Here is a 12,560-nt window from a genome sequence, read left to right as displayed (position 1 = left end):
ATGACCTTTATTATGTTTTTCAAAGTACAGTAAGTTTATATGTTTATCTTTCCTGCAATTCGTCACATAAATAGGTCCAGTTATAGTACCATGTTTATCAAATCCATAAATATTAATACTCAAGTCACAATTATTTTTTTCAAATAATTTTATATCTTTATATGAAGGTGGAAATGAAATTCCTCGTGTATTAAGTACTGTACTAAAATGTGGATAGGAGTTGACCCTGCAAACATTATTTTTAGCTGGAAATAATGCTGCAACTACGCACCACAAAAAACAGTATTCATCATTATTATGTATATTCAAACAGCTCTTTGTATTTTTAATAACATCTGGTAGCTCTAAATAAGTACCACCCCGCATAGGGCAATATTTATTTATATTAATTTCTAAATGATTTATTGAAACAAATGACCATCCGGATTGACAATGTTCAAATTCGGTAAATTTTCTTTTGAATGTTTCTATTACATTCAAATATATGTCATCAAAATCAGTATTATTATATATAATTTCATATTTAGTATTAAATGATTTAAGCTGTTGCTCACCTAACGTAGGCAGTAAAAAGTAAGCAAACAGCTCGAAATTAACTTTAATGCAGTTATGTCTCATTAATAACATTTTAATTATATTAGAAACATCTTTTCGCTTTTCATCTAAGAACGCCTCTGGTGTGAGGTACTCATTTTCTATAGATGGATTTAAGCGATAAGTCAGAATCCTGTTTTTAAATGCAGTTGCTATAATATCAACATTTTCAAAATTTGACTTTATTAAACAATTTGATTTATGGATATTCGTTCTTTTATGGTATCTGTATTTATGTTCGGGGATCTCAATTTTACATTTCTCGCAATATCTTTTTAATAAACAATTAGTCTCAATAACATTCGTTTCATATTCATGTTCGGGGATCTTAGTTTCGTATAAATCATTATAAGTATCTGAACTTGCTGGTATCGCATTACTCGCTTGTGTAACTGGAAACAAAATAAATATAACACATTTTAATCGTACTGAATACTTTAATTAAGAAATAGTGGGTTACAAAAAAAAAAACTTAAAAACTAATTCACTGAATATAATGTAGGTTATAAGGTAGATTATAATAATGTAATATTATGATTATGGTTACATATGTTATAAAATAACTGATTATAATATAATATCTCATACCAATAATTGAGTATAATACATTGGTACTTAATTATTGGTATGAACTTATAAACGTTGGAGTACAGCGTTTGAACTCCCGCCTAGTACTTATAATGAATTCATTCAAGTGCCTCCACGATTCAGAATCTTCGTCAGTTTTATTTTTTATTGTTATCACCGAGTGACGCCACCTATTCACGGGTTGAATCCGCTCTATCTCGTCACACTTGTATACTTTAAGTTCTATGTAGAACGCACCTTTTTTATTCTCATCTATTTGACGAGAAAAACCGTTGGCCAGCCTCCGTGTGACATAGGAGTAAATCATCGGAGGCTTCTTCTCCGCGGGTGCGTCTACCGCGTCGTCGTCGCTGTCACTCCCGAACACCTCGCGAGCCGTAGACTTGGTAATAGGAGGGATGGGGCGAATAACTGTCTTGCCTTTCTTACTGGTAGACGGCTGGGGGCTGCGCGTTGGCGACGATTTACGTTTCTTGTTCTCCTTTGTCTTGACCTTCATCTGCACCCCGTCCGACGATTCGTCCTCCGAAGGGAAAATATGGTCAGCAGTGTGTTTGGACCTAGAAAATAAAGATAAAAAATATTAGATAACATTCATATAAATTGTGAATTGAATGATTGAAGAAAATGAATGAAAGTAACTTTAATGATTGAATAATAAGAAAATGAAACATGAGGAACACGAATGAATATATTGAGTAAGCATGATTGACAGAATACTAAATAAAACAAATAAATGTAGTGTTTGGACATAGCAAATAAAAAATATTGGGTAACATTTACATAAAATAAGAATGGAGTGATTGAAGAAATTAATAAAACTAGCTTGAATGATTTAATACTAAAAAATGAAACACCGAATGAAGTATACGAGTAATACTTACATTTTAGAAGATTGGTGGTTCTTTGGTATGTACTTCCAAATTTGGATGTGACTGCTTCTAGCTGAAGAATTGTTGTGATCCAGTCCCTGCAGATGATCTCTTAAATAGCACTACATCCACGTGACGGTATACCAATTAGGGAATAGGGCACGGGTTTGCTAAAATGCTTTGTCAGATCTACCACCCAGGTTGCTGGAAAAATAACTTAGCAACATACCGAGATCACGCAATATCAACTTTATCTACTTCATATAAGATATAATGTAGTAAAATTTAATAACACTGAAATGTAGATCTTATTCAGATTAAATAATACATACTTATTACACCTGGGTTTGCCTCCTCCTTTACGTTGGTAAGCAAATGTAATAGTATGTGCACAAATCTCTTACCATTTACCTACCTCATAAAGCTCGAACGATTGCTTTTTTTTATTTTTAACAGTCTTCAAAGAGGAGGTTATACCTATGTTATGTATACTCTAATAAAACTATTAAATACACGAGTGAAGTGGTGGGGCAACCTAGTTTATTAGTATGGATGAACAAATTGATTTCTGACACTTACGCGAATATTAGACATTTAAATAAAACTACTTTTACGGATTTTATCGCGTTATATTAATATTATTTAATCCCGACGTTTCGGATCCTTTACAGCATCCATGGTCACGGGCAGACTAAGGTGTTGGTCGTCTTGATATATTAGTTACAAACAGCTACCCTACATTTTGTTGATTATTATTGACAATCCGATTCACGCAAAACGAGCTCACTGTATCCATAGGTCGAGCAGTTGTAGGCTTGGATTTTGATTTAATAGTTTCTATGATGGGATTCCAAGCAGGTGGTATGCACCAGCCATCTTCTCTATTGAAATTTGGATGTTTTTTAATTTCAATAGCCTCGCGAATCATCCTAGGTAGGAATCGGTTTTCTCTTGCAAGGACTTGTGGTTTATCAAATCTGATGTAATGCTGGGCCTTGTCTAGTGTGTGTTCACAAACTGCTGACTGTCTGGAACGGCGGTGTTTGACATCGGCGATGTGTTCTTTTACGCGGGTCCCTATGCTTCTTTTAGTTTGGCCTATGTAAGAGAGACCACAATCACATTCAAGCTTGTATACACCCGCATCTTGTAGAGGTATGTGACACTTGACAGGTGGTAAGAATTGACTGATCTTCTTCAGCGGCTTGAAGTAGGTTTTGATTGAAGCTCGCTTCAAGATGTAGCCAATCTTGTCTGTGACTCCTCTTATGTATGGAAGAACAGCAGGTAGACGCTCAACTGTGGCTGGTTTCACGCGGGTTCTGCGACGAGGGCGCGGTACTCGGAGCTTGTTGTCGTGCAGTACTTGCTTGACATGTTGAAGCTCAGCACCCAGGTGTTGTTCATCGCAGATCCCACGTGCTCTCTGAAACAATGATTTACCAACGGTAGATAACTGTGTTGGGTGGTGGTGGGACTCACCATGAAGGTATTTGTCTGTATGGGTTTTCTTCCGATACACAGTGTGACTCAAGGTGTTATTAGGGTTACGGATAACCAATACATCTAAGAAAGCTAAGGAGTTGTTTGCCTCTGACTCCATAGTGAATTGAATTTTGGGGTTTATGGAGTTAAGATGATTTAAAAATGCTGTGACTTTGTCAGATGGTAGTATTGTGAAAGTATCATCTACGTACCGCTTGTAGAATTTGGGTGTTACGGGTGCAGATTGCAGGGCTCGCTCCTCAAAATCCTCCATGAAGATATCAGCAACAATGGGAGATACTGGGGAGCCCATTGCTACACCATCCACTTGCGTGTAGAATAAATAATATTAATATAACGCGATAAAATCCGTAAAAGTAGTTTTATTTAAATGGATGAACAAACTTACACAAAACCGATTTCGATATATATAAAAAGTTATGTTTAATTGCAATCCGAAGCGGTGTAGCGCCGTGTTGTCTAGAGTGTAGAATTACATTTACACGTTTTAAAGTACCGATAATATCGATGCTAATTTGAACTTTATGTTCCTTTACAAAGTATTTTCTAAATTCTATATAAAGGATATAATCATGCGAAAAAATAAAAATAATTTAGTTTAATTCCATCAGCGAGCGGGGGCGCAAAGACTCTATCCTAAAATAAAATATGTCGGTGAGTTATTTTCTTTAAATAGTATCTATATATAATAACTTAATTAATTGAATGCAACTTAATAATTGTTACACATTTATATTCAATACAACACAGTTCTAATATCGATTATTTGAATTTATAAATAAAATATACCTATAATATAAGTTACAAAATTGATATTGATTATTATTATTATTTTTAGGACTATGAAAATGACCTGTTCAACTTCATTCCCATGAACAGGGCAGCTGCGGAACAAAATAACGATAAACAGTTGAACCTAGAAGGTCCTAGCAGCAAGCAACTGAAAAAATCTTCAACGGCTGCATTTACCTCTGTAAAAAAACTTACACGAGGTGCTAAAATTATAAGAATCGAGATTTATGATACCGAAAACTTCCCCGATCATATAAGTTCATTATGCAATTGTGATGCTGAGTTATGTGTGCAGCATGTGGTTAAAAATGTTTTTATGGACGATGTTTATAAATCTGTTAAAGAAATTGCTTTAAAAGTGTCAGATATAATGCCATAAATAAAGTTCAATCAATTATTATTGAATAGCATTTTTTTTTTCTACTGAAATTATGATTTTTACAACCTCTTACGATACATTTTATTTATCATCCAGTAGTTTTGATTCCTAAATTCCAATAAAAAGTGTAGAGTGAGCCCGGATCGTGTTACGAACGTGAACGGATGTTATCACGAAGTTATCACGGAGGTAAGGTAAAGGTGTATGGATTTGCGATTGGTAACTTGGTAATGGTTGTTTGTAAGTATAAATAATCCATGTCACTACATCCTCTAGGGGTTTGTAGGCTAGTGACCTATAATTGGCTAGTTATAGACAAAAGCTTAATTATTCTTCTTTTTTTGAGGGATAAGGGCTTCTCAGCTGAAATGAGCCAGTAAAAAGGTTGATAATCAATCAATTCACATAAAGTGCTGTAAGTATGTCGACAGTCCTATATAAGGCGACTATGAAAGTCATCTGAGCGCATTATAATTTCAGGGCTGCTATGTGCTAAATAAAGGATGCAGTGGAATATAGATTACACGTGTAAAATAAATAGTAATGGAAATAATGATGAATGATTACTAAGTTGTTATATCATCAGTATATTTCTTATTTATTTATTTAACAGTTTATGTACACATAAAAACACAGACAAGAATAAATAATAGAAAAAAAATTGTACAAGGGCACAGTTTACTTATCTCAAAAGTATTTTTTTTTCTTCATTGAAATCATATAAAGGTTGTCCTAGTTTATTAAACTTATTTAAAGAATATGAAAACTCTCATGATCTGTATAGTTGTACTTATCATGATTCTGTATGTGCTTTGAAAAACGTTTTTTTCACGCAGATGTTCGAATCAATGTAAGTGCAAGCAAAGTAAATACAATGAAAACCATATAAGGCAGTGCATCGAATGAATGATGAATGATGTCATACAACATGCATATCGTTAAAATAAACAAAGGGCATGAAGTAGTCCGCTATTTTGTTACATATTTGACGACACGTTTGGCTTAATGGTTAAGACCTGATCACACAATCAAATACTAAATTTCACATTCCTTAATCACAAAGCCGAAGTGTCGTGGGTTCGATTCCCACACGGACAAGTTAATATTTGTTCCGGTCTGGTTTTTTGTTTTAGTTTAAATGAAGATTTCGCGCTAACATTTCATTTAACCGCTAAATATTATGATCAAGAACAGATCAAAGAAACAGATGAACGCATAATATTGATACATTTTTGTACGGCCGGTCACCATCACACCGATGACATCCACTCGTGAGTCCGCAAAAGTAGAATGTTTCAACTTTGAGAGAACGAAATGTTTGGTTATGTTGAAAGTAGCTGTCAACTATTATTCCTAATAAAGAAAAGATTCTTAAATACTTATGTATTCCGCGGTGATAAAATGATTAAAATAAACATTGAGATTTTAAAAGCAAATTGGTACATTTGAAATTATGTAACAGTATTCGAATAAGATGGTACTTATACTAGTTTTTGAAGTATCGATGTATTTAAATAGATGATTTATTTGAAATGATGTAACAGTATTCGAATAGATGGTATAATAGTTTTTGAATTATCAAATTGTAGTAAGTAGTGGTATTTGAATAAATGAAATTAAATTATTTGAATAGATATCATATTTGAACTAATGTATAATTGGGGTTGATGGATCTCTTTTGATCCAGAAACCCCAATTATACACTACTGATGAGTCGTCTGGATTAGGAAACAGTACTCCAATCTGCTTAAGAGTAGTTTTATTGACAAATTAACTTGGTATAATGAGATACTAAATAAGCAATTAAAATAGAACCATAGTTGGAACCCTAACACTAGAAAGTCAAGCGGGTTGTCCAAAAAAGGCTACAACTAGTGAGGTTAATTGCGTTGTGAGAGTTCGCGGCGTTACTAACACAATACAGATACGTACAGAACAACCACTCTGGGATGAATTTCAGTTTGGAGTCTTTGTTTTATTTACAACAGCTTTACTTTGAAATGATCAGACTGTGAGTCCTTGTGAGAAATGCTAGCTCAAAGCATTTATATTATTTAGTACTAAAATTATGTTATTTGTCAGGATTTAATGGTTATTGCACTTCCCTTGTACTGTTTTGATCGTTATTTATAAGTACGAATAGAAGAGTTCTAAAGCTTATTGTATTGAGGCGTCAATGTTAACAGTTAATCTGCGCTTGAGCTATCATGATCCGTGCTATGTAAGGAACGAGCCTTTGTTCTTGCTTGTTGTGTGACGCAGCCCACGCATGCGCACGGCGCGCCCTGCGTGGGCGACGCACTTAGACCTGTCGACTATTGTTACAGCTTGCTTTAATTACATAGCCGCGTAGGAAACCGATTTGGACTGATAGGTGCTCTTACAAAATTGTTGCTGCAATCATCATCAAAGTTTTGGATTTTGAGAGTTAATGTTTTTATAGTACCACGAAATATCAAATGAAGAGACTAAAACTTGTATAGTTACCTAGTATACAAAACAAATCAAAGAGTTTTAAGTGGAAACTTGGTGTGATAAAGTAAATGAACACACATCAAATGATAGTAATAAAACAAACCCATTTAAAGTTTGTGATAACTATTTTAAAAGTAAGTACCAATCTATGAAAGTAATCTTGTGTTTACCAGCGTCATTAACGCGGTGTTTCAATATAAAAGTGTTAATAAAAGCTGCGTTGGCAGCTCTCACCAGTTAATGAGTAAACTTCATCGTCGCGACTAGCCGTAAGTAGTCGATAAAACGTTCCTCTTGCACCAAACTGTAGTACAGCGATGCAGCGAGTGCAGCTATAAACTAAATAATTGGATGAATAACTTATTAGATGCCGCGAACTTGCTGTGTATCTCACAATTATCTGCAGAAACGAGGCGCAGCGGAGTAATCAACTCAAGTTCTTTGTTTACCAATTTCCTCTACAAAATAATCAAATGTGGTAGATACCTATGTACATAATACGTAACAAGTATGGTCCATCCGTCATTATGGTTGTATGAATCGGTCTCTTTAAAAAGTGGACAAAGGCTGCAATCCAGCTTTCGTTGTAGCCATGTCAATGCATCAGCACGTTATGTTATATGCAAGGTTATAGCATACGCATTCCGCAATAAATTAGAAGCTCCTCCGAGGCGTGGGAGCGCAGCACCCGCCACTCCGCGGTGTGAACTCCTCAATCCTCATGTTGTTCGAACATTCGCGGATTCTGATACTGATAGCTACGAGGAAGAAAATAAACTTACGCCATAAGTACTTTATATCTACATATCGATCATTTGTTTTTGGATTTAATTCCAGAACGTTTTCGTTAATCTTTATCAATGCGCTGCGCATTTGGCCATGGTATACTTAAGTTAAATTTTGTTGATGATATATTATATGACACGGTCTCCGTCACGTAGCCCCTTTATAGGGCTTTAAGCAAAGTGTGTATATTTCTGCGTGCATAACATACGTGCAGTATATTTAATATATCACCAGCGCGGTATAAAAACCTTCATCTGAGCGTCGTTACGGAGGGTTCCGCAGGAATGGGGGTCGTTCCCATCTTATGAGATGATGCCCTAAAAACGTTGCTCATATTAAGTTTTAGCTGCACAATAGCTTCTTTGTCGAGAATATCGCGTTCAATTTACGTGTCGGTATCTACAAGCAACGCCAATTTTGCTTTGCTCTAACTTATAAGAAATTCAAACGCAGGAAAAACATATAGAGTTTCAGGTGCAAAAAGAACAGGTAAAAGTTTCTTACGTCCCCACTTTAGCTATGCTTCACACGGGTGCGGAACCATGAAAAGTATATTTTTGGCTAGCTACTTACTTCCCGCATCACGTTAAGTCTTTTTTTAAATCTACGTATATTTTACATGAATGCTACGCGGCGCAGGTGGAGACGTTTCCTCGTGTTGTCTAGCAAATGTATTCAACTGAGCATCCGTGTGTTTATAGTTCTTACGTCTTAAGCGTAAGGTCGACATTCGCGTGCGGTGACGTCACTCAACATAGTGACAATCGGATAGTATGAACAGTTTGTACGCATCGATGATTCTCTGTACCATGAATAAGTTAGCAGCTACCTCCCCGTGCCGAGGGGAGCGCGGAAACAATGTTTTGGGAAGGAAAATGTTGTGTACATAATACTTGTTCACCGAGTTTTTGAGGAAATTGCAGCAACACAATACGGTCGGCGTTGGGAAATGACGTAATCAATATCTGCTTCCTGGTTGCGCCCGAGGATTGAATTTGTTTTGTCACTTTATACCTGCACTTTCATTATACGGCTTTCTTCCTGTACAAGTTATGCACGTACAGCGCAGCACCGAGCTATTTGCGCTAAGTTCACGAACGCGGAACACTGCAGCAGTTAGCAATATTTCCATCGGCCGTAACTTAGAAAAAAGTAATTCAATTACAGTTCAGTTAGGTAAAGAGGTGTGAACACGCGAACAGTTAATTTAGCTGGCAGCACGCAAACAAATACCATAGCGTTTTGTTTCGTTCACCGCGGAGCCCCACACTTGCGAACATATTCCCACCAGTAATTGTTCAGGAAGTACTGCAGCAAGTCGGCGCTCGGCTCCAGATTCGTAACTCGCGAACAAACTTCGGCCTTAAGTCTTTAATCGCAATCAACACCTTGCCTACTTAACTCGCGTCTAATACTCCACGAGATTATTTGAATTCTTGAGAGTTTATACCAATATTGCAGCGGGGGTGTTTACATTTACCAATGTTTGGCTTTAAAATTATAGTACGCTGCGATACCTTCCAGTGAGCAGCTCAGATTGAGAAGCATTTGGGTGTTTTGTGAGCAAATGAAACAGGTCTCAAGCTAAACATCGGCGGCAGCGGCTTGCCGTCGGAATGTGGCGTGCGCACTCGTGCAGCGTGGCCGTGCATTGTCAGCATAACGGTCGCGGGTGCCACCAATCAATATTTGTGTGTTTGTGGACGCGTCCGCCGCTCACAATACTCACCAGCCGCGGAAATACGGATACAATTACCGTTTAATCCTACGACAAACCGCCCAACAAAAAATACATTAAAAAGCGTCGACTCGGGTTACTTAAAGCGCAATAAATTGTTTGCTGGGATTACAGAATCGAATTTTAAAAGGTGAGAATGATTTTAAAAGAAAATTTCGTTCATATTTTTATGTGTCAATGTTTTGATATTCTCGCGAACGTTTGACGTCAATTCTTTTTTGGTGTTGTTCGACAAGTAGAGTAAGCTATAGCTCTCCCTATAATTCGGTAGGTGGTGTACTGTGAGCCTTATCTCCTTTGTGCTCAGTTCTCGTTACTCTGTCCCCGCGGACCGAACTTCGTCTATAAACGGCTCTTTTTACACTTTTTATGTGTATTCTCTGTTGTACAAACTTTATTAAACTTGTGCTGGCTCGCACAATTTTCATTAAGTAAATCGTTGTAGCGTTAATAATGGATCATTGGGTATATTTTTATTTCTTTTGATGTTTCTTAAAGATGTTAGCCAATATTTTTCAAGAAGGGTTTCTTTCTTCTTAAAAGTTTTGGTTCTTTGTTTAAGTATTATGTTAAGGCCGGTTACCTGAAAACGTGAAAAGCGAAACATAATCATCATCTGCCTAGCCTTTTACCAACTATTGAACTTCAGATTTTTCTATATACCTACCTACTCTTAACATGTTAAAAAATTAGTGCTATTGATTAAGAAATACGCCAGGTAGAGTATGGATTCAGTGATCACTTGGAACTTTCTCGTGAGTGGAGCGGCTCGCTGGCGTTGCTGACAATTTCATATATTTTACTGGTTATAAAGTTTTATTGGAGTGCAGCGAGTTAGTGTTGATGAGATACTTTATTACGGATTTATGCTTGGCGTCGTAAAGTTTGGCGCGGCTTCAAGATGGCCAACTCACATGGGCCACAATTAAAAAGTTTAGTAGTCCGAGCGTCGGTCTGTTGTTCAGCACAGACTTCACGAGCTCCTGCGCTGCGGAACTTTACTTAATAACGTTGAGGTTTCAACTTATTAAACAAAACATCTTCTGTTCCTTGCAGTTGACTCTTTGTGCTGTTTTCACTGAATTTTCCCCCTTTGTTTAAACGTTGTCTTCGCCAACAATTGTTTATTGTTGCGTCGATTTTAATATTATTATTGTGGTTTGACCTTTTCATTAAATGGATGAATTAATTATACCTAATGAACGGCTTCAACTGAAGTTTATCTCCTCAAGATTAGTACATTAAGCATTTATTCGGCGAAATGCAGTTGTCTGTCAATCAAAGTAGGTGAGCGCGACCACAGAGCACTGGCGGCGCTGTGCGCGGTGTGGGCTGCGGCGAGCGCGGTCCGCGCGCGGTGTGAGTGCGTCCTCATCACACGCACTTATAACGACAGTCGCTCGTAGACGAGTTAACTGTCGCGGCACATCACCGCACACCAACGGGGAATTAGTGGCTTTATTGCCCTTTTATACTCCCATAACTATATTTCCTATTGGATTGTTCAGGTCTTGACTTCGATTACGATTTCGATTAAAATGAAGAGAAGCTTTTGACATTATAAAATTGTTTATAGGCCAACAACAACAATATAAACAACTTAGTGTAGTCATGACCGTCGGCTGAAGTGGCGTATTGATTATAAAGGTCAGAGCAAATCCTTGGCCCCGCAGAACTGCGGCTCTCCCGAGGTCCATAAAGAGAAGAGGCGGGAAGTTAATAAGCCTAGCGCGCCCCCCGGCCCCGGCGCCGCTCACTTGTATTGTTATTGCGCAACTCAAGTGCTGCTCAGTGCCGGATTGCCGACAAGACCGTGTTACCCTTTATTATGCTCATAACAGACCATTCAAATTATTGTTTGATTTCAGTTGATCAGCACAAGAGCTATAGGTATTTAATAGCTAGCATTGTCAATGTCACCTAAAAGTCTGGTGGAAGTTTTTATTGTTGAATGTTTAAAGTCGTTCTCGTGTCGTTCATAGGTATATTCAGGTTAGGTATATTCAGATTTGGTTTACACTATTTATAGTGAGGCTGTTTCATTACTAGTCACTACACACAGTGATTATCACAGAAGTATCTAATCTCTGTTAATGATATAGCGTTTTTATGTGACAAGTTGTCAGCTTAAGTAATAGGACAATGTAATGTTAGTGCGTGGGGACACCGTCCGAGTCCGCGACCCCTGCTCATCGATCGCCGGCGCCCCACCACCCGGTACATCAGCTCGTGTCGGGGGTTCTCTAATTAGCACTGCTTTATTCTCAAATGGGATGTCGTTAAAGCATCCATTAGGGCGGTATTTGCGCGGGGCCCGCAGACAATCTCAGGAGTTCACCGAACAATCCATATTAACGCATTAATGACTCACTCTCGCCCAACTTCCTCACCGACACTCCGATGGAAATAGCTTGAGTGCCGCACAGAATTGCCGGTATGACGAATGGTGATACTAATTAGAGGCAACGATTTTCATTACCCGTTAAATGTAATTAATCATGGTAGCTAATTGACACCAGTTGCACATGCGTGGCTCGGCGCGTGGAAGCCGCGGTAGTCGAAGAAATAAATAACGCGACACATAAAACTACTAATGTTTATGGCGAGCGACGGTAAACGTCACTTGCACAGTGATTCAGTATTCTTGTGCAACAACATTTGACGAGGCTAGTGAGGCCGGACCCCGGGATATTGTCGGCCTTAGAGTGCTACTTTACTGCCTGCCCCCGGGGGATAGTATGGGAGTTTCGCTACATACTCGGGGACGAAAGAATGATTAATGATTGTCGTAACGAAGTTTCCTATTAACTCAAGTTCATTCCTAGAGATC

At 37.6% G+C, this 12,560-nt stretch overlaps 2 protein-coding genes across 2 annotated transcripts; one reads left to right on the top strand and one right to left on the bottom strand.

Annotated features, from left to right (window-relative positions):
* Positions 1–446: 446 nt before the first annotated feature.
* On the bottom strand, positions 447–2,594 carry LOC124634497. Its single transcript, XM_047170095.1, has 2 exons — positions 2,067–2,594; positions 447–1,742 (listed from the first exon to the last, which is right to left on the bottom strand). Coding segments are annotated over exons 1-2 (531 nt in total). The 5' UTR covers positions 2,069–2,594; the 3' UTR covers positions 447–1,213.
* Positions 2,595–3,942: 1,348 nt separating this feature from the next.
* On the top strand, positions 3,943–4,752 carry LOC124634478. Its single transcript, XM_047170077.1, has 2 exons — positions 3,943–4,214; positions 4,399–4,752. The coding sequence occupies exons 1-2, from the start codon at positions 4,209–4,211 to the stop codon at positions 4,729–4,731; spliced, it is 339 nt and encodes a 112-aa protein (XP_047026033.1). The 5' UTR covers positions 3,943–4,208; the 3' UTR covers positions 4,732–4,752.
* Positions 4,753–12,560: the final 7,808 nt, after the last annotated feature.

This window comes from Helicoverpa zea, chromosome 11 (assembly GCF_022581195.2).
Source record: "Helicoverpa zea isolate HzStark_Cry1AcR chromosome 11, ilHelZeax1.1, whole genome shotgun sequence".
Classification (NCBI taxonomy): Eukaryota; Metazoa; Arthropoda; class Insecta; order Lepidoptera; family Noctuidae; genus Helicoverpa; species Helicoverpa zea.
This window is presented reverse-complemented; position numbering and strand designations above follow the sequence as displayed.